Source organism: Juglans microcarpa x Juglans regia, chromosome 4S (assembly GCF_004785595.1).
Source record: "Juglans microcarpa x Juglans regia isolate MS1-56 chromosome 4S, Jm3101_v1.0, whole genome shotgun sequence".
NCBI classification, from domain to species: Eukaryota; Viridiplantae; Streptophyta; class Magnoliopsida; order Fagales; family Juglandaceae; genus Juglans; species Juglans microcarpa x Juglans regia.
The window spans coordinates 5516965-5539156 of NC_054601.1; the positions used below are offsets into that span (position 1 = coordinate 5516965).

Below are 22192 nucleotides of genomic sequence, written 5' to 3' on the forward strand. Positions count from 1 at the left end.
TATCAGTATGTACAGAGTATCACAATAACTTTTTTTATAAAACTTCCAAACTCAAAATGAATTAATAGGTAAGAGTTCTAGACATGAATTATTTAAATAAATATATTGAGGTATGGCCAACTTATATAAAATCAGAACTTGAATTTATGTGATTGACAATTTTTTATCACAAGTCTTTGAACCTTATGCTGACGCAATGCAAAATTAGTGAATAAAATCAAAGAGGTGCTACTCTACCGCTCATAGTACTTTACCGTTTTATCTTACCGCTAATTCAAAATTTCATTTTTATTTTTTTTCAATTTTTTTATTCATTTTATTATTATTTTAAAACATTTTTAAAAAATATAAAAATATATATCAATATACTAATAATTACTTCTTTAACTATTAAATAAAGAAAAAAATAAAAAATAAAAATTGAAATACATGAGGTGTCAAATTGAGGGAGTAAATTGAGTGAAGAAAGGAATATTTTTCATTAAATTATTATAAACAAGTTAGTATTTTTAACTATTAGCCTAAAAAGAAAAGTCTACATCTAGTTTTTGGCAAAATAAAAGATGGACCTACACATTTAAAATAAAATAAAAAACAGTTATCCCTCAACAACAAGATTTTTCATCAATGTTAAAAATTACATCTATGGAATGGTGGTCAATTGTTTTGCTTTGAAAAGGAGAAAAATACTCCATAAACAAACAAGTTTAATATCGACATGTCAAAAGGGAAACTATTTTATTTTAACTTGCCTTGCAAAACTCACAATCATTGGAAATAATACTGGATGCAAATCATTCCAAACATGCAGCAGGAAAGTGAAACAACCAAGAGGTAGTTCATTATGGGGTAGATAGTATCGTCCATGAAGCAGAAGTCCCAACACCATTGTAATCAAAATATAACATATGAAAATGTAATCAACACCATTGTAATCAAGAGCGGATGGTCTGATGGTATATGGCCCGGTTTTTCAAATAAAAATTTGGGTTTGGAACCCCATCCCCCTTTTATCAAAATATATATATAATGAAATTTTCATCATTTTTTATAAGTAAACATTTTAGTGTATTCAAAACCTACATCAACTCATCACATCTCATCATTACAACTTTTCTAATTTTTCACATAAAATATAATAAACAATTCAATTTTTTCAAGTCCCAAAATAACTTTTCCAAATTCTTACATAAAATATAATAAATAATTTAACTTTTATTATACTATTCACAAACCATCTCAACTCATATCTGAATCCAAATCACTCCTAAAACTTGCAGGTCCAATAGAAACTATGGGAAAACCCGCTTTCAAACCACAACAGTGCTGCGGTAAAAAGGCAATCTCTCTCTCTCTCTCTCAAAAAAGCCTCCAGATCTGATTTTTATCAAAGGAGGATGCTCATCCTCCTTCTCCCTCTCCTTCCTTTGTTTTCTGTCAATCCACTTTGTTTATCAAGATAGTTCGTTTTTTTTCATTTATTTTGTTTTATTCAAGGTCGAAAAAGACAGATTTACAATTTTGCGATAACTCTCGAAAGACGCACAGAACAAGAAGACTCTCAGGCCACAATTCATTCGGTGGATAATGGTGGTTTTGCGAAAATCACCGTGCATAGTCCTCACAAGCCGCTCACAACTGCTTGTGGTCCTCATGTCCCACCCCTGTCAGCAGCTTTTCTCGCCACACGCACCAGATTATCGGAATCTCCACCATCAGATCTTTTCAGGTCTGACTTTTGTGGCTAAAAACAGACAAGCGTGTTGCATTCAAGTGCCGTCACAGATTCCAAAGTTGGTCCAAATTGCAATTCATCCTTATTCGCATCTATCTTATTGTTTTCCTTATTCTTTAATATTAAAAAAAAAAAGTTTATCTCTTGGATATTTATTTGTAGAGATTGAGTCATCTTTTTCTATAAAGGGTGAGGTTGAGTCTCTATTTAGGTAGAGTATTGTCTCTTGGACGTTTGCATATAGAGATTATCAATAGTAGTGAAGACTTGACCAGTCACAAAAGGAAATGATATATTGGTGGAGCTCTAAATGCATTAATTGGTTTATGAGGTAGTGGTTGATATAGGGATATTTTTACATATATCTGGTCATGGATGTAAGTTTTTCTGATTAATGAATGATGATAGTTTTCCTTTAAAAAAAAAAAAAACCCACAACACTGATGCTGTTTTGTGTACTAAAAAGGCAATGATTTGGTGCGATTGTGTATCTTATCCTACATCTATCTGATTCAGAGGGGAGTGCCTGCAGCAATATTACTTACATTTCCAATTTAAACACAAGATTGATTCACACTTATCATTCGAAAAAGATGAAAAAAAAAAAAAAACAATAAATAGACAGGGAACCTGTATGTGTTCATATGTAGATATCACATAGTACACAGTCGTTATATGATTTCAATTGTAAATCAAATGCCACAAACTTATTTTTGTTTTCATTTTGTCCATTCCTTAATAAATATCAGAATATAAATTATATTAGCCTCTTTTCATTGGTAAGTAATGCTAAATGCAGTATTAGAGTACACAAATATCGCATACTCCCTTTAAAAAGAATAGACACTATTAAAAGTAAGTTTTTTTTTTTATATATATCTTAGATTTGTCCACTTTTTCAAATAGAATATGCAAGACTTACATACTGTATGACTGTACAAATCATTTCTCTTTATTTTTCCATTTCATATTTTATAAATAGAAAGTGAATGCCAAATATTCTTAATTTGACAGTAGTTTAAACATAGACTATATTTAATAAATGCAGAGCTTAGGTTATTCATATATCTCGTTTTCAAGTTAGGTTTTTCATATGATAAATGAGTACTCGACGTTTTTTTTTTTTTTTTTTTTTTTTTTGAGAATTATTCAAATTTAAGACCCTCTAAAATTGAGAAATTTTATTCGTTTCACCATGTAATAACTGGGTTTCGTACTTCATGAGGCATCTAATACGGGTGTTCCGTTGAGAAAATGGTATAACATGTGCATGCATATAATTGCTTCCGAAAATACCCCTCATTTATTTTTCATTTTATTTCCATATTTCATTATTAAGCAAGGATTTTAAAATTTAATCACAAATGCTGCAAGTATAGTTTTCAAAAATAGGTATTTCATTTGTAAATATATCCTGATTTAATTTGAATAATTAGCATTATTATTTCTACTATGAATGGATGGTGTGGCGTGTATAACCGAATAATTAATTATGATTTTGACCAAAAAAAAAAATTTAAGTGCTGAATTTTGAAAAAAAAAATAGTGTTTATTTTTCTTTTTTCCAAAAGAGGGGTCAAGTGATTGATCACCGAAAGAGTCGTTGCAGACGACAGGGATAATTCAATTCTTGAAGTTTAAATATAAATTAGAGAGAATTTACTCTCTTTTCCGATTTTGTAATATTATTTGAAAATGAGTAATGCCAGTCTTAGGATGTGAAAATGATTTTTTGTTTATGTGAATTCTAAATTTATCTATTTTTTTTAAATGAGTACGTGAAACTTGTATACTCTATGATTGTAAATATCAATTTCCTTTAAAAATAAAGTATTATAAAAAAAAGGTTTGATATTCTTATTTTGAAAATCTTGGATTGTTGTAAAATTAAAGAGAAATAGTAAGAGAATTAAAAAAAAATAGCAATACAAAATTAGAGAGATCATTTTCATTCACAATTTCTTGTGTTACAAACGATAATCAAGACATCCTTTTAAAAGCATAGGAGGATAAAAAATATAAATAGATGATACATGAATTAATGAGGTACATTCATAAATTTAAGAATTACAAGAGTGATAATATATGAATATACTAGAACTCTAAGAAGTAGATCTAAACGACTATCCACCAAATGCATATATGCATGGATAAATTTATACATAAAATGGTATTTTTATCTCTTAACACGTTTTCTTTTTCTAACCTAAGTTTGAGTAAAAAAAAAAAAAAAAAAACCCCTTAAGGTACTTTTTTAAGTGAGATCTCATCTCATTTTAACTAATAATTTTATTATTATTTACAAATTATTTCAATTCATTTCATCTCGTTTTATTATCTAAATGAGACTTTAACTGGAACCAACTTATAACTATATTTTCGTGATTAGACAGTTTAGTGCATAAAATTGATCCGACATACGATCCCGATCCATAAAATGTCATCGTTCCAAATCAATCGACTTCGAAGTGATCTTCTTCAACATATTTTTTTGGGTCGTAATTATTGTGAATAAACATCTACAATTAATTAGCTTTTGGACAATGTACTTCGCACTTAATATTTTAAGACCTCACAGAAATTTAAAAAAAAAAATAATTGTAATAGTTGAATGTGTTCATTAGAGATTAAAATAGAAAGAAAAATAAATGGAACAAAGGTGACAAATTTCATCACATTTTATTAGCATGATATAGCCATCGATCATTAGATTAACTATTATTTCTAAAATAATAGATTTTGAGAGTTGATAATAATATCACATCAACTCAATAAAATAAAAATAGATAAAAATGTAATATATAATATTTTAAATATATTTTATTTGAATAAAATTATTACGAGTGAAATTTATGGATGTTATATAATAGACCGTATCAAATTTTGATTTTTTCTTTTTTATTATTAACAATGATAAGGATATATAAACTATTTATCTTGATTAACCAATTAAACACGTAGTCTCCTTGTTTTAAGACATTGACCATATCCGTCAGTGATGCTTAGAAATCTTACTTGCACTAGTTTTTTAAACTTTATGATCTAAAACTAAACCTTGATGAAAAAGCAATTATATTGTCAAAACATTATTACATACGTTACATGCTTTCTTCCTTTTTTTTTCAGGTTAGAAATGCTAGATCTATCAAGAAAATTATAAAATATTTAAATTATAAAAATTATAAATATAAAATAAATAAATTATAAAATTTTCTTAATATAAAGTAAATCTGACAAATGATATGAAAGCAAGTCAATTTGTAAATTTATGAGAAGAGGTTTATAGCCACTATTCACTCTCACATCTCATACCTATAGCTTTTTCATAGAGTGTGGATATTTTTTATAGGGTATAAGAGTATTTTTCATGAGGAGTGCTACTGCCATAAATGAATTACACAAAAATAATCATACAAATTGACGTAGTTTCATGTGATTTATCAAATTTATTTTACAATAAAAATAATTTTATAATCTGACAAGGCATATCAGTTTATGAGATTACTTTTATATAATCATGTAAGAGTATTTCTCTTTTTCTTATGAGAAACCCTCGACGTCACCTACTCAATTTTTCAAGGCATTTTGGGTTACAAATATTTGTAACCCAATCAGCATTTCAAATTAACAATTTTAAAGTTTTTTTTTTTTTATTTATTTCTAAAAATGATTCCATTGACTTCAGTGAAACTTCTAATACCCACAAAAGTAAATTCGAAATTCTAAAATAGAGAAGTGTAGTGCTACAGTGATCGAAAAATTGTTCCGAATGATGTCCCGAATAGTGCATTTATTTTTTTTTCTTTTTTTTATGTATTTTTTAATCATCATAAATATTTAAAAAAAAATAAAAAATTCACAATATCATTAAAAACACTTCCTTAATCATTAAGTAAAAAAAAAATTTCGAGAGAAATGTTTGGAACTCATTTTCGGGATCCCAAGCATTTCTTAATAGAGAATAAATAGATAAAATGAGGAAAATAAATGCGTTTTTAATTTGAAAAATCTAACAAGGGCCACTAATAAACACCTATCATTGGACAATGCAGACAATCACTAGAGACATTCAACACCTGTTTAGCAACTTTGATCAATGGACTGCAAAAAAAATCCATCGATTACAGAATCGATGTGCGCACAACTTGGCACAATGGACAGTTTCTAACCAAGTGTATGGAAGCATACTCCTAAATTGGATTCCTCAATGTGTTTTAGATTTTCACAGCGGTAAAGATCTCACTATTATTGTATAAAACTCTCAGATTATGTTTTATGCTAATGAAACTTGCTTAAAAAAATTAAAAATAAAAATAATAGACACCTATCACTGGACCCCATGCACACATGCTTCCTCTCCCTAATAATGCAGCCGTGTAGGGTCCGTTCCCTCACACGCACCATCATCTCCAGCACACAAGTTTTCACGACACATCAAAAACAACCGAAGGAATCCCAAAACAACATCGCTGTCTCTTATCATAAATGCTTGAATGTGATGTCAGTACAGAGGCAAAACGACAACAATAAAACCAAACAATACTATAAATTACTCCCAACCAAGATAGAAGAAATCATCTCCCACCAACCAAACCAGCACACAGCAACTACTACTAAATCCATGATAAATAACACCAACCAAACATATCAGTCTTTCCCACAACCAAATTACAGTAGCAGTAAGCATTAAAAGGGTAAAGGTCCAATACCACACAGAGTTGGTACATAAATAAAACACATAAAAGCAAGCTGGCTTTCTGGGATTAAGGATGCGTGGAACTGGAGAATGGAGGGCCCAAGAAACATGTTGCAGAATGAAGTGAAGTCTTCTCATCCACACTCCACGACACTTTATTGGGACATAATACACCGCACCTCATCCAACTTTTAGCAAGCCAAAGCTCTGCCGATTACCAACTTTTAACCACTGGATAAACTTGAGGGCTATTCGAGCTTTTCTGTCCACTGTCTCACATTTTACCTGGCTTTGTACTCCTGCTATCCAAATTCACACCCCAGACATTACATTTAGAACTTCAAATAGACATGAACCGATAATGCTACTTACTACTAAAGATACTAACAGGAAAACACCCTCCAACTTAGAGAGCATCGAGTCCTAAAGCCATGGCTCTGTGCTTCAAAGATTTTAAGTAATGTATAGTTTCGTCGAGGACTACAATTGCATCCTTGCCGCTGGCACCGGGAATTATACTTTGGAGAATGTTCACAGTCTCACGAATTCTCTCCTTCTTCATCCTCTTGGCGCCTGATAAGGAACACATTTCTCTTGACCCTGCATTGTTGCCACTGGCACAACTAGATTCCGCATCATCTTCACATTCAAAGGGTCTGTTGCGATTCATTGAACTTGCAGTGTCCATCAGTGATGGTGCATCATCATAAACGGTATCCAACTGTTTCCGCTTCTTAGTTGGCCCAGCAGAACTAGCAACTTCTTCAATACTTCCTTCGAGCCAATCTTTCTTATCATGTGCTGTCATTGTACAAGGTGAATGACCAGTGCTAGTAACTTCACCGTCTTCAGTATATTCACTACTGTCGTCTGAGTAAAGCAAGGCATTAATTTCTTCAGTATCTTCATGCATCTCGCTTTGAACATCGGTTCCAAGATTTTCATTAATTTCATCTGTTAGAATTGGTCCTGAGAAATAATTCAAACCTCCATTGATTCCAATATCTTCCCCATCTAACTTTGAAGGTTTTGGACCCCAAGAAGTAAGGCATTGGATGGGAGTCCCAATCCCAGAACTAAAGATCAAAGTGGTTTGATCCCTCAATTTATCAACAACAGTAAACTTCTTCTGGACACATCCAGACCCTGCATTGAGTGAAATGGACTCCCTGCAGCTTTCATAAGGGTTAGTAGGCAGTTTTCCTTCAGCAATTGACTGCTTAAGGGCAGGGGTGAAGGATTGCCGGAAACGAGGCAAACAATAAAACCAACCATGAGGTTCATTTGCTTGGCCTACCCAAGAATGAGGTAGTTTAGAAGATGCATAAACTGGCAACGTCCCACTCATTGGAGTCATGTTAGTGCCAGGATATATACCTGCAGAGATGGGATTTTGCTGCCCTATGTCAAGGGGAGCACCCAGGGGATTCAAATTGGGTGATTGCCAATTAAACTGCAGGTGGGGAAGCCTTCTATCGTCTCCTCCCATCCAACCAATACACCTAGAGATCACAAGGGAAAACACCAGAAAACTTTACAACCAATTGATGCCATTATAGTCTAAAAAGAATCCATGAACCAAAATGTAAAACGTACCAGAAAGATGCTTTTGCGTAGTTGAAATAGCTGATTATTTTCTCTTTAAATTACGAACTAGGAAACTAACTAAAAACTCCAGCTTAACTCAACACGATAATGCAAAACTATTCTACGTTACAGGTTTGAGCAAATGACGGAAATATTCAGCCTGAAAAAAAAAAAAAAAAACACAAGAAATACTATTAGTGGGCATCACATTAGCTCTCAAGCATTATCAAGAATGAAAAAGAAGAACAAATCTTTGGGATCGATGAAGACAGTAAAACAACTGAGAAATGTTACCACATGCTCATCCCATTTCTATTTGTAGGTATTAAATTATAGGGATCCAATCATCATCTACAAACCTGGCAGTCCTGGAGAGGTTGAAAGCAAGCTATGACTCTAACAATTATAGTGGCACTCCCTGCAATCCCATTTTCGTGTTTCATTGCCCGAAATCTTGTTTGGCTCGCTGCTTGGCACACCATAACTACTTTCCAACACTTCACTGCGAGGAATTAAAAAACCCAACTTTTCCGGAGGACAAAGACTTCAAAACTCAGTAACTTAAAACTAGGGAGAGATCAACTCAACAGAAAAGTGAATCTTTATCACCAAGAAACAGATGCCCAATACAATTGAATGGGAACTGAAATGGACAAACAGAATATAACGACTAATAGAATGTCTACCGTACTTGATGAAAACAAGTTTCAAATGAAACTACTACGCGAACAAGGTCCAGTAATGTTCAGCTAATCTGGCGGACATAACAAGGAACAACGATGAGGAAGTTGGATCCCATGGAAAATTTAGAGACAGATATAGAAAACGAGGAGGACAAAACTTGAGGGGTTCTGAATAGTTGGAGGGAACTACAGAATTACACGGCAATAAAGGTTCAGAGAGATGACTTTGCGGAAGACGTCAACGGAGAGACTCAGCGACCACCGCATGCTGTTCTATAATTCTCCAAAAAAGGATCCCACGACCGTTTCGCTATTCCAAGCTACCTGCAACAAATTGTCCGACACAAATCTCCCACAAACGTTAACTTCAAGACGCTTTTAACACCCATGAAAAAAATATGATTCAAGAACAATTCATACAAACAAATACTTGTTACAATTTTCTTTTTTTCTTCTTTTTATTTAAGCTCAGGAATTTGACTCGTTAGTTTTCTCAGGGACCAAGCAGAGGGAAACACGTCAAAAATTTACATAGAAAATGGACTAATCTAAGCAAAGCGAAACAAACTAAATAAAGTGGCCATCCGTAGCTAGTTGAATGAAATCAAATTTCCAAATATCAGGAAAAGGCATAGAGAGAGAGGGAGAGAGAAAACGCCAGTAAAGAGAAAATCAACCATAAACTGCGTTTAGGCGGACTTACACAAAGAGGTTGAATTAAGAACATAGGGAAGAACATATGAAAGAAATAAAAACGAAAACAAGAAAAGCAGAGGAAGAAATAGACAAGCCAAAAGCCCAAAAAAATTAAAACACTTCAAAATGGACCAAGAAAAGCAGAGGAAGTGAACCCAAACAAACAAAGCACCGCACACAATCAGAATATCATTACAGAGAATATCAGACACCAAGACAACATACCGCTGATAACCCAGTGAGTTCAGATAAGAGCAGAACAAGAAAACACAAAGATCCCAAAGTTTTCTCAAGCCCCAAAGCTGCACCTGAGAACCAGATCGAACAACCAACACTTTAAAAAAAGCGAGAGAGAGAGAGAGAGAGTGTGTGTGTAAAGTCAAAGTCGAAACTTGGCGAGAGAGCACGGGGGTGATAAGATCATAAAGAATCGAAAGTGACATGCATATCCCTATTCGTCTGGGAATCATAACCAACAATATTATTTTTAATTAAAAATAATAATAATAATAATTTTTTATACGTGCGCGAATAGCGCACGCATTCGCAAGGCATTGGTGTTTAATAATTAGTGGTTTCTATTATTATTATTATTATTTTTTCTTTTCTTTTCTTTCCCTTTTACGATATGGTTCGAAGGTCGTCTTCTCGAATACTCCCGTGTTACACCTTTCATTTTGCTTACCTAAAAAATATAAATAGATACAAAATTAATATATCATTTCAGAATTATGTAAAAATTGTAAAATAATATTGAATTCTAACTTAAAGCAACTTTAATCCAACAATAACACCATTTACGTCCATAAAAAACTATGGTGATGTTGAGAGCGGGTTTTGAGTTGACATTAAAATGTTGTATTAATCGTGACAAAGGGTTAGTGGGAGATGTGAATTTTTTATTTTAGATGAACGTTTAAAATATTAGTTTTTAATATTATTATTATTTTGAGATTTAAAAAAATTGAGATGTGATTCGAAAAAATTGAATTATTTATTATATTTTACGTGAAAATTTAAAAAATTATAATAATAAGATGAAATGAGATGAAAACTTTATCTTATCCCACTTGCCAAACTTAAGAGAATGTTCTGATGATAAAAATTGAGAAGTTATTAATGAATAGTAATAAATAAATTATAAGTTGACATTAAGAGGATGTCTCAATCGTAATAGTTACTTATAAAAAAAATGTTTCGATCGAAAAGATTATAAAGTTTTTAATGAATAATAAAGAAATAATTTGGGATTAAGAATATGTTTTAATCGTGATAGTGGCTAAAATAGTGTTTTGATTGTAAACTCAGAACTATTTTAATGAATAACAAGTTTTAGGCCACTTTAGATATAATAAGTGTTTAATTGCATCTCATCTCATCGTTATAATTTTTTTAAATTTCGACACAAAATATAATAAACAATTCAACTTTTTTAAATTTCAAAATAATAATAATATTAAAAAAAATATTCAAACAACAATTTATTTAATTTTAACTTTCATCTCATCTAACTTTCTATCCAAATGGCACCATAATGAATATTGAAAAAATAAGTTGAGGTGAAAATCTTATAAATTTTAATATAGTTATGAGTCACACCTTAAAAATATGCTTAAATAATAAATTAATGAAATCTTTTTTAAAAAAAATTATTGTTTAAATTAAATATATATATATATATATATATATATATATATATTGGGGAGGCCAAGGGCCGCCCATGGTGGCTGGCCTGCTGCGGCCACCTCCGGTGGCCCACGGGAGTTGTCGGGTTGACCTGTTGTCGTTTCTCAAGAACACCGGCCTTCTGGTTTTTACATGGCATGGGACGGGACCAATTCACCTTCGTCTTTTTGCAAGTCACCTTCGTCTTGTCCCGCGAATAATATTACTCGTACCAGGACTATTTTATTTACATGGTCAGATTCCCAATATAGCCCTACTGTTTTACCATATTTGCGGATCTCAGATGACGCCTAGAATCATGTTTTGTCTTTTTTGTTATATGTTTTCGTTCCTCGGGTTGTATTGCGTTCCTCGCGATGTAAAAGAATTTTTTACATCAATTATGTTAATAAATTATTGGTGTTTTAATTTTTTTAAAAGTTAAAATAAATCTTACTATAAGTGGTGTATTACTAGCTTATATGTAGGGGTGTTACCCGTATCGACGGATGGGTTTTGCCCTCCGAATCCGCCACTACATCTCAGAGGTGGGGTATCTCGTCCATCCGCCATTCATCGCCTACCTACAACGTAAAAAAACAGAAAACACAAAAAAATAAAAAAAAATAAACCCAAAAAAAAATAAAATCCATAACAAATGACAAAATATAAATCATCAACAAATCCACAATAAAATACACAAAACTTTGAAAACAACAAAACAAATTCTAGAAAACTAGTAAAAGAGATCTAACCAAACAAAAAAGCTCTAAACCACAATGGCGTCCACTCGCTCGTGGTTGTGGTTCCCTTCGCAAACCCACCATCATTCGTAGCCATGGGTTTCTACGGTGACACGACCATAAGCGTCAAGTGCTTCAATAAGGATGAGAAGAAAAAGTATAAAAGGAGCTAAGAAAAAAGATGAGAATAAGAGGACACAACAAGAGGGAGGGAGAGACTTTGAGAGAAACCAAAAAGGAAATAGAGAGGGGAAAGAGAGCTATGGGGAGAGGATAAAATGATGTCATTTTATCAACAATTTTTATATATATATATATATATATATATATATAATTTTGGACTAGATTGGTATGGATGGTGCGGGGTGAGATAAGGGGCAAGCTTGGGCCTAAACCACCCCCACCCCCACTATGTGTGTGGCTTGCGGCAGGGTTGCCCGCGCCACCCAGACAGGGCCAAGGTTGTGGATGGCAGAGTGGCGGGGGGCAGTCCCCCACTGCTCAGCCCTACTTATAAGTAACAAACTCTCTTAAAAAAACATTTACTTTATTTCTTTTGGACTATAAATTATGAAGTTGTCTGATTCGAACAACAACGAAGGACTAAAACTATATTTGGTTTTATGAATTTGTTAAAAAGGCATAAATCCTCTTATCCTAAATTCATATATATTTTCTTTTATCATTCTCCTCCTCCTTCCATCCTATGCATTCACATTATTTATCAAATCTTAAATTTATCTTTTAAAAATGTCAAATTTAATATCGTAAATAGCTATTTACGATATTATAGGATGATAGAGCAATTTGCAATATTACTCCCTTTTCAATGACAAACAAATAACATGTATGGATATAATATTCTAATATAAATGTATAGCAATAATATTCTAAATAGAGATAAAGTTATATTAGAGCTTGTAAGCTTAGGTCTTAATGCGAATCACGAAAACTTATGTCTTATTTAATTTTTTATATACTTATTTATTTTCTAGGTTTACAATTGCGTGATTTCTCCATTTGCATGCATACTTTTCAAGTCATATAACCAACTGTTGACCAAAAGTTTGAAATTAATATTCTTAATTATTATTTTTTTCTCTCTCGTGACGGATGCATACAAGAATGAGAAATTGAGATTGGTTGGGTATGATGTATTTAGAGTATATGAATATTTTTAATTAATTATTTAAAAGAGATAGACATAATATATAAATTTTATAAGATTAAAATATTTTAACTCAAATAATTTATAATATATCTCATCTTAATTCAAATATCTCATTTTTATTTATAAATCATTTTGAACTCATCTCATTTCAATTCGGATAGTTAGGCCACGAGGCAAAAGTCGAAAATCGGAAGGATGGAATTAACACGGACTTAGGATAGATGGAAAGGGTTGGTATCCAAAGTTTGAATACCAACACCAACCAACGATCTATATCTTGACCGTTCAAACCATGAATCATAATAAACTTCAAGTAAAGCGGCCCACCGATCAGCAATTGGTATTTACACTCGCATTTCACCTACCTAGTATTATATCTCTCTTAGTGTTAAGTTTACAATTTTTTTTTTAATAAAATTAGCTTATAGATTAATGCGTCTTAGTGTGACATATCATATTGACTCTAAAATAGAAGATCTTATAATCATATCAAATAATGTCAATTTATAAATTTAAGATGGGAATATATTCCGAGTATCTCGTAAAATATATTTATCCGTAGAGTATATTTTTCGTGTTTTGATTTTATAGAGATGTCTAAACCATCAAGGTAGCCATGAGGAGTTGGGCCCAGACGAGATCAGGGACTGGTATTATTGATTAAGCTTCATTATTCATCTCAATTACGAGGGCCACTTTAGTTTTAACTCATAAAACACTATTATATGGTTTACTCATAACACTTGCCACATTATTGTGATATCCTTCTTTTCTTCACCATCTTTGAATAATGAGACAGAGAGAGAAGCAGCAATAAAGCATAGGGTGGCGAGAACGTTATGGTTTCAGAGTTTTACTATATATAGTTATTTTTACGTATTTTTTGTATACTCTATTTTAACTAAATTAATTATTTTATATTTAAAAAGTGATGTAACCAATCACATTAAATAAGAGAATGCGTAAAAAATACTAAAAAAGGACTATATATAGAATCTTTATCATCCCCAAAAATATATCAACAAAAAGGAAGACACATGATTTTGATCACCTGAAAAGGATCTTGGGCACAGGCCATGAGAAGATCGGTTGCAGTCAATTATTTATAGATCAGAGCATATTATACTGACTGTGATAAGCATACTTCTCACGCCATATTAATGTTTTGAGTGGAGGGAACAATAACTTCTTTTTTTCCATTTTTTTTTTTTTTTTTTTAAGTTCTCGCTCACCTACAAAATGAGGTGCAATGCAATGATTCATTTGCTCACCCAACATTCAAACTCTCTCCCATAAAAGAATAAAAAAATATCCTCCATACATACACCTTGTGTTTTTTTAAAAAAGGTTTTCTATGTTTTTTTAAAGTATGAAAGTAATAATGGATGACAAGTTTCACATTGACTATTTCTTAAATAAATTAAACTTTGTAAGTGTTTTTTAAAAAGTTTCAAATTGATTGGTCATTTTTTAGGTATAATTTGGATACTGAGAATACTTCACTACTATTTATTATTTTATTATTATTATTTATATATTTTTTACTACTATTCATTATTCTATCATTACTTTTTTATTATTATTTACAGAATATTTCAAAATACTTCACTGCCTAAATGCAACTTTAAGAGTTAAATTTCGAGAAATTTTGTTACATCCTTTGAGGTTTGGGAGTATGTGGGTTTGAGGAGTTTTTCTTTTTTGGAGTGGCAATTAACATGTAATTGAGTTTGGTGGGGGCCAAGAGACCCTAGAGGGAGCTATTTGGTCGTGGACTCTCCAACAAAAACATCACGCTTGGAAAGCCATAATTTTAATAAAGAAATAAATAAATAAAGCACCTCTTCACCGCACTTAACTATCATATGTTTTGCCTTTTAAGATATAATAACCCACTCCAATACATAGAGCAAAAGGAGGGGGAATCCATTCCCCTAGCTTGCCCCAATATTATATCCTACATATCACCCACTTTCTTAGACTTTTATCCCACTATTCTTTTATATTTATGTTTTTTTATTTTATCAAATGAAAAAGGTGTATTACAAAGTGTCAAACCTCCTCTCTCTCTCTCGGGTCCATATTCTATAAGCAAGTCTTGGTTTATCTTGAGATTTCCATCACCAAACACGTGCGATGGGCACGCTTATAATTAAGTTCCATGACTATATCATAACCATGATGATGCTTTTCCTTTTTTTTTTTTCCTTTTTTTCCTGAGCAGATGCCACAATGATCATGTGATGGGAGAAAATCCGCTACATTAAGGCCCAGGATTGCAGGAAGAATAGGGAGTTAGGCCGAAAGTAAGACCTAACCCTGTCACCTAAGTCTGGGCAGGAGAGGTAAATACCCAAATCAGAGTAGGGATAGGGAACTCGAGTCGGGCTTTGGCAACGAGGTAGGAGATTTGGGTGACGATTGGGAAAAGAGGGGAAGAGGACGTGACATACATCACCGGATGGAAGGGATGTGAGACAGGAAACACGCTGCTTTTAATGCGGCCTAGAACAAAGGTCACATCGCATTTAATGCGGCCCAGAATAGAGGCCATGCCGCATTCAATGCGCCCTAGAGCGTAGAGTGTGTTGCATTGAATGCAGCCCAAGACCCGAGTAGTGCATAGAGAAGGCCTGGGGCCATCATGGAAGCTACTTTGTGAATCAATTGCACGGAGTGTATTGTCTCATGCTATGCAACACCCCACTACGGGAAAACTCTAGTCGGTAACTATAAATAAGAGTCAACCAAGCAGCAAATGAGGTAATGAAAAATACTATTATCCTTCATACACATTATTGTTTTTTTTTTTTTTTTGCTTCCGTTTATTATCTTTGTCAATATACTGATTTTAGCATCGGAGGATCAACGGACCCCGAGGTCCCTTCCATTGTAACTGTGCAGGCTAGCGCTTGGATGTCGAGGGTGTGAAGTTGCCCAGGCCCACGAAACACAACATCAACAGATCAAACTAAGGATTTATTTTTTATTTTTTTTGTTTTCTTCCTTTTATTGTCTATAGATCAATTTATATATACAACACTTTTTACAACTTGATTTTAATAAAAGACAGTAGTTATGTAACAAGACTTTAATATTTTATACGAAGTGGCGTAACCAGAAAATGTTTTTTAGGAGGCCAATTTTTTTAGAATATGATATGTCTATATAAAAATAAAAAGAGATAAATCTTAATCTTAATTTCATGAAGAAACATAAAAACATAACTATATATAAAAATCAGATCTCGATAGTTTGCTATATACATGCAGGGATATAATTTGCTATATACATTATCTTTTTCAAATTTCTAAAGATAATGTTTCATGGATATATATATATATATATATATATAATATATTCATCTATTATTACTTTTGCAATAAAATATTTAGAATTTATTTTCTTCATAAAAACTATGAGGTGATCTTTTAGAGACTTATATTTCATTCTAGTATATAAGCTAATTTATCAAGTTTAATGTAAAATTTAGATATTAATTTGGTGTCATAATAAGCATATAATTAATATTACAATTGAAATCTTAAATAAATATTTTCTTGCTTGATGAAGTCTAGGGGATAAAATTTCCCAATTATTTTTCTTATAGATCAAATAATTTTCTTGAATTTATTTCACTTTGGGTTTCATATTAAAAAGCTTAATATTGTATAATAAAAGACTTTAGGATACAAATTAATAAGTTTATTATTTATCATAAACCTAACTTTAATTTAATTTTGGAGGGACCATATAATAGAAAATAGATAATATATAAAAATTATACAAAATTTTGGGGCTATAAGAATAAAAATTGGAAAGGCATTTATGTGTATATATAATTTTTAAAAAATCTTAGACAGCATATGGGAATTATAAATTTGTTGAGAACGCGATTTTCTTATATATAAAATTATGAAAAATATTTAGGAGGAATTCCCTCCCCCTCCCCATCCATCAATGTGGTTCCACCACTAAGTGCACGATTGGTGTTTTTTTTATAAAACAAATTGCATTAATTAATAAAGGGCATCACAACTTTGACCTGAAACATTTATTACAAGTCAAATACAACATTAATGGCTGTCCAGTATACAACTGTAACTGACATGGTCTAATCTATGCTGCAAACCTCTCTCAAACCACCTGAGATACAGTACAACTCTGTCCAAATAGAGTTAACAAATTCCATTCTTTGTCTAAGACAAAGTAGAGAACACACTTTATGGACAACAGTCCAAGAGATGATGTGTTTTTTTCTAAAACAAAAAACGTAATAGAAATTAAAGATACATGAGAAAAAGCGAATTACATATTGAAAAGATATAGATCCGCATTTTCAATATTGGAGAAAAAAACTACAAACAAAGTGATTGGATGGTTGTAAAATATTTGTATGGATCTCTTTATTTTTGCTATTATTATTTAAGTTTTTGCAACAAATGATACATATTTTTATTATGAATCTTACCTAGCACGAGACAAATTAAGCAATGGCTAGAACTAGAAGCAAGTAGATGAAGTGATAGCTCAAGATCGGTTGGTGACTTTTGTGCACATTCGTGTCCCCTCGATGGCAAGAAAACACGAACCTTCGCATCATGATATCTTATAGATGTGATGCCAATCGAGTAGAAAAAAGAAAAAAAAAATTCTTATATAGATGTGATGTTGAAGGTGATTAACCACCCACTAATTAATTTCTAGTTTCTTTAATTTATTTAATTATTTCCCTTCCCTTCCGCCCATCGTGATTGAAGCATTGAAATATGGTTGCTTTTTTAACAGAATAATGTGGTTTTTGACGCGATGCATGAAGCTTAGGAGCTGGTGTTAATCATTAATTTCAGCCAATATATTTTAATGAATATGAACGCATGAGTACCCTTTGATCGTTTGGTGGCAAGTCAAACTCAACAATATAGTTGATATATATGCAGCTCGTTTAAAGAAAAAAACCGATTGTATTGGACATTTCAAGCAATTTTGATGTATTTCTTGTGGTTGTTCGCTTGTTTGTATAGTTGGAAATTCAAAAGATCACAAGTGTATTTATTGTTATATACAATACGTATTATAAAAAAATTATTTATTTGTGACCAGTTATTTTTAATAAAAAAGATTATTTCCTGTCAAAATGAATTTATTTTTATCGTAAATAATCGTTATTGTTATAAATAATTCATCACAAATATTTATTTTTTTTATAATTAATTAATTAATTAATCGTATATATTTACGATATAAAAACCTTTCAGGTCAAATTATATAAAATAAATTAAAATTTTTATTTTTATCACGACGACGACGAATCTTACAGTTAGTGATTAGTTATGTGCGAGCCACCAACTTAATTTTAGCGACGATCATGATTCATGCTTCCACATTAATTAATATTCCATTTTAAAAAGCATTAAAAAGAGAGTAGGGGACATAATGGGGTTTTGGCTTTTTTGTTCAACGTTTAATAATATTCTATTTTAAAAGCATTAAAAAGAGAGACGGTTAACGTTCCTAACAGACCGATCGAGGGCAAGACCTTTTTATTATGAAAAATTTTATATCTCGTACTATCATTTTAATCTCATTTTATTATATAAAATATTTTATAATATTATATTTCATATTCTCGTCTTATTTTTATCTTATTATATAAGATATGATAAATTTATCACATTGAATAATTTTTTATTAGATACCTTTCATTTTGTTCATTCATTTTGATCGCTTATATATTTAATTTTTTTTAATAATTAAAAAAGTAATTTTTAGTATATTGATATTTTTTTATTTTTTTAAAATATTTAAAAAAATATAAAAAATTTGAAATTTAATCCCACCTAGCTGTCATTGCTGGACGACATCCTACCAGTACTCTTATTATTATTATTATTATTATTCTTTTAACTTTCATTAATGATAAGTCAAGATGATCCACCAGAAACTGTGATGCAATTATCAAGTGGACTCAAAAGATCAATCACGCTATTCCCCGTTTCCACGGGAGTTTATGACTTCATGCCTTTAGAACTTTAGTGCATTCTTATCATTATTAGGTTTCATACAGTATATTAATAGAAAAATTTTATTTGCAATCTTTACTTAAAGACTATATGTATAGATCTTTTATTAAATAAGAAAAAATATAATTTTAGGATGAATATTTTTATAATTTTAAAAAATTTTAAAGATAAAATTACTTAAACTTATATTATAATCTCTAAATGAGGATTGTAAATAGCACTGCTCGTATTAATAATCCTGAGAACGCATAAGAAATGTTATATTTGAGGAAGATGCTTGTTAAAGCTGTCAACGGTGATATAGAAAGCTGGAGCTGATATGGCTAAGTCATTGAAGACATCAAATCTTTACCGACGAGCCGAACTGATTGGAACGTTGTTTTTATCCCTAGAGCTGAGAATTGTATAGCCCATCATCAGCTTGCAAAGCTATGATATTCGTTTGAATCTGTTTGGATTGAAGATGTTCCTGAAGTTGTTTCAGGGTTGGTTTCAAATGATAAACTTTATATTTGATTGCTATTACGAATAATACTACTGGTTTCCTTTCAAAAAAAATAATCATGAGAACGAGAGATGTATTGTATCTAGTATTATTCTTAAAGATAGAGAATATTTTTTAAAATACTCTTCTACAAAAGAAAAATGTATTAAGAATACTCCGTATATGCTCAGTCGTAGAATAGTAGTTATTGAATGAAATACGGTAATGAACAAGCTGCTTATACCACATGGATGGTGCATGATGCAAAGAATTATGCCATGGTAATGAATAAGTGTTTAAATCAAATTATGCCACATAAATAGTGTATGGTATAAGGATTTTAAAATAGAATTATTTATTATAAAAATAAACCTAGAAATTAATTTGACTTAATATAATATATCAAATTGAAAAACTCTTTTTATTATAAATTTGATATAACGTATCACATCTAGTATATCAATTTATCAATTTTAATTTATAGGATCTATTTATGAACTTAATACTTTTCAACTGTACTCTTCTTTTTTTTTTTTTTTTTTTTTTTTTTTTAGCAATATAGGTTTTATATAGAAAAACAAAAGCAAGATTTCCCAAGTCATTATAAGATGGAAAATGCTTGGGTGGCCCCCTACGATGCCCCTGACGTGCCATGTGGCACCCGCGTAAGTCATTATTAAAAAATAAAAATGAAAAACACAAAATCATCCAAGAGGTGCTAAAATTTTTCATTCTTGTCCTCTTATCCCTTACTCTCCCTGTTTGGATGGTGAGAAATTTAAGAAATAAAAAGCTCTCCCTCTAGAGATAGGGTTGGGGTGGAATGAGATATAAAATTCTCATTTTATCTCATCTCATCTTATCATTACATTTTTTTTCAAATTCTCATATAAAATATAATAAATAATTAAACTTTTTCAAATCCTAATTCACTTTTTTTCAAATTCTAAAACAATAATAATATTAAAATATAATATTTTAAACTCTCAAATAAAACACAAAATTCTCATTTCACCCCCAAAATAACTTATCATACTCTTTAATTTCCTTTTACCTGAATATCACACATATTCAGATTTTTATTTTTAATAGTGGTTGACATGGCCGCCACATGGCAAGGCCACAACAGAGACAAATGCAGTGGCACCATACCAACGTCCTTACAAGATTATCCTAAAATACAAACACATAATATTGTTATTATCTTATCGTGACAATTTGATAGCATCTAAGAATTTTAATAATATGAGATAGGAGTGGGCAGCGGGGGCCCGCCCCGCCTTCGTGCAGTGGGGTGGATCACCCCGTCCAGCAGATGCGGGGGCCGCCCGCCCGCATCTGGGTCAACATCCGAGGGCAGGGGCAAGATGGGGTGACCCCCGCCCAGTATATACATATATATATATAATTACATTATTTACATATATATTAAAAAAAAAAAATCAAGCATGAAACGACGTCGTTTCATGCCTAGGTTTACAAATATCAAAACACCCCAGCCCCCATTTCTTTCTCCCGAGTCGGCGATTCCTGAACCTTCTTCCTCAGTGCCTCACTTCTCCATCGCTCTCGCGGCCTTGCCTCTCAATGTATCTCTCTCTCTGTGAGTTACTTCTCGCACCCGGTCCCTCTCTATGCATTGCCGTCCCCGTCATCGTCATTGTCACCGTTACCGTCACACAACTCGCACCCGATACCTCTCTCTTCATCTCCGTCACCGAAGGTCCAAAGGTAAGAAACCCAAATTCAAAATTTATTTTTTTTGTGATTTACATATTTAATGGAGATTGGAGGAAGGATGTGGTTTATTGGAGATAGAGGATGAGATTTTGTGAATTGTGTGCTGTGGAACTTAGATTGTGCATGTGGTTTGAATTTTGAATGACTCTCGTCCGTTTGTTTTAGTTTTTTCTTTTTGTTTGCATTATAAATGTGTGTGAATCACTTAATTTACAATATTATTTGTATCTAATTAATCGGATTGGAGCCCTAAATTAATTTAGGGTTTCAGATTGGAGCCCTAAATTAATTTAGGGGATCCGAAACCCTAAATTAATTTAAGGGTTTAATCTTTAAAATTGCTATGCACTTGGGGTTTAAAAAATTAATTTAGGGGTTTAAAAACAGAATTTCATGTTTCCTACCAAATTGAAAAAAAAAAAAAAGGAATGCACTAGGGGTATTTCGAAATTCAATATAATGAATTAAGATGAAATATATATATTTATATATATATATGAATGTCAAGTAATACTTTTTTTTATTCTACTTTTTTTTTTTATGTTCATTATATAGTTTCTATGCTTATAGTCTTTCAAGTCTAAGAAACTATATTGTTAATATACTTTACTACATATATAACCAAAGTACTCGATATTTTTTATTTTTTTTATCGTGTTTTCGCAGTAGTTCTAAATATATATATTTATATACATATATGAATGTCAAGTGATACTTTTTTTTATGTTCATTATATAGTTGCTATGCTTATAGTCTTTCAAGTTTAAGAAACTATATTTTTAATATACTTTACTACATTTATAACCAAAGTACTCAATATTTTTTATTTTTTTATCGTGTTTTCGTAGTAGTTCTGAATATATATATATATATGAATGTTAAGTAATACTTTTTTTTATGTTCATTATATAGTTGCTATATTTTCTATAATTTCAGATTTCTTGTTTGCTTGAATTCATGGATATGCCA

General features: G+C 31.4%; 1 protein-coding gene and 1 long non-coding RNA gene across 2 annotated transcripts; both read right to left on the minus strand.

Moving 5' to 3' along the window:
* Positions 1-6262: 6262 nt before the first annotated feature.
* LOC121263007 (transcription factor bHLH143-like) lies at positions 6263-8169 on the minus strand. The gene is made up of 2 exons (XM_041165763.1): positions 8028-8169; positions 6263-7933 (listed from the first exon to the last, which is right to left on the minus strand). The coding sequence occupies exon 2, from the start codon at positions 7918-7920 to the stop codon at positions 6838-6840; it is 1083 nt and encodes a 360-aa protein (XP_041021697.1). The 5' UTR covers positions 7921-7933; positions 8028-8169; the 3' UTR covers positions 6263-6837.
* Positions 8170-8601: 432 nt separating this feature from the next.
* Positions 8602-9919, minus strand: LOC121263226. Its single transcript, XR_005940194.1, has 2 exons — positions 9623-9919; positions 8602-9025 (listed from the first exon to the last, which is right to left on the minus strand). It is a non-coding gene; the product is annotated as an uncharacterized LOC121263226 (long non-coding RNA).
* Between the last annotated feature and the right edge of the window lie 12273 nt (positions 9920-22192).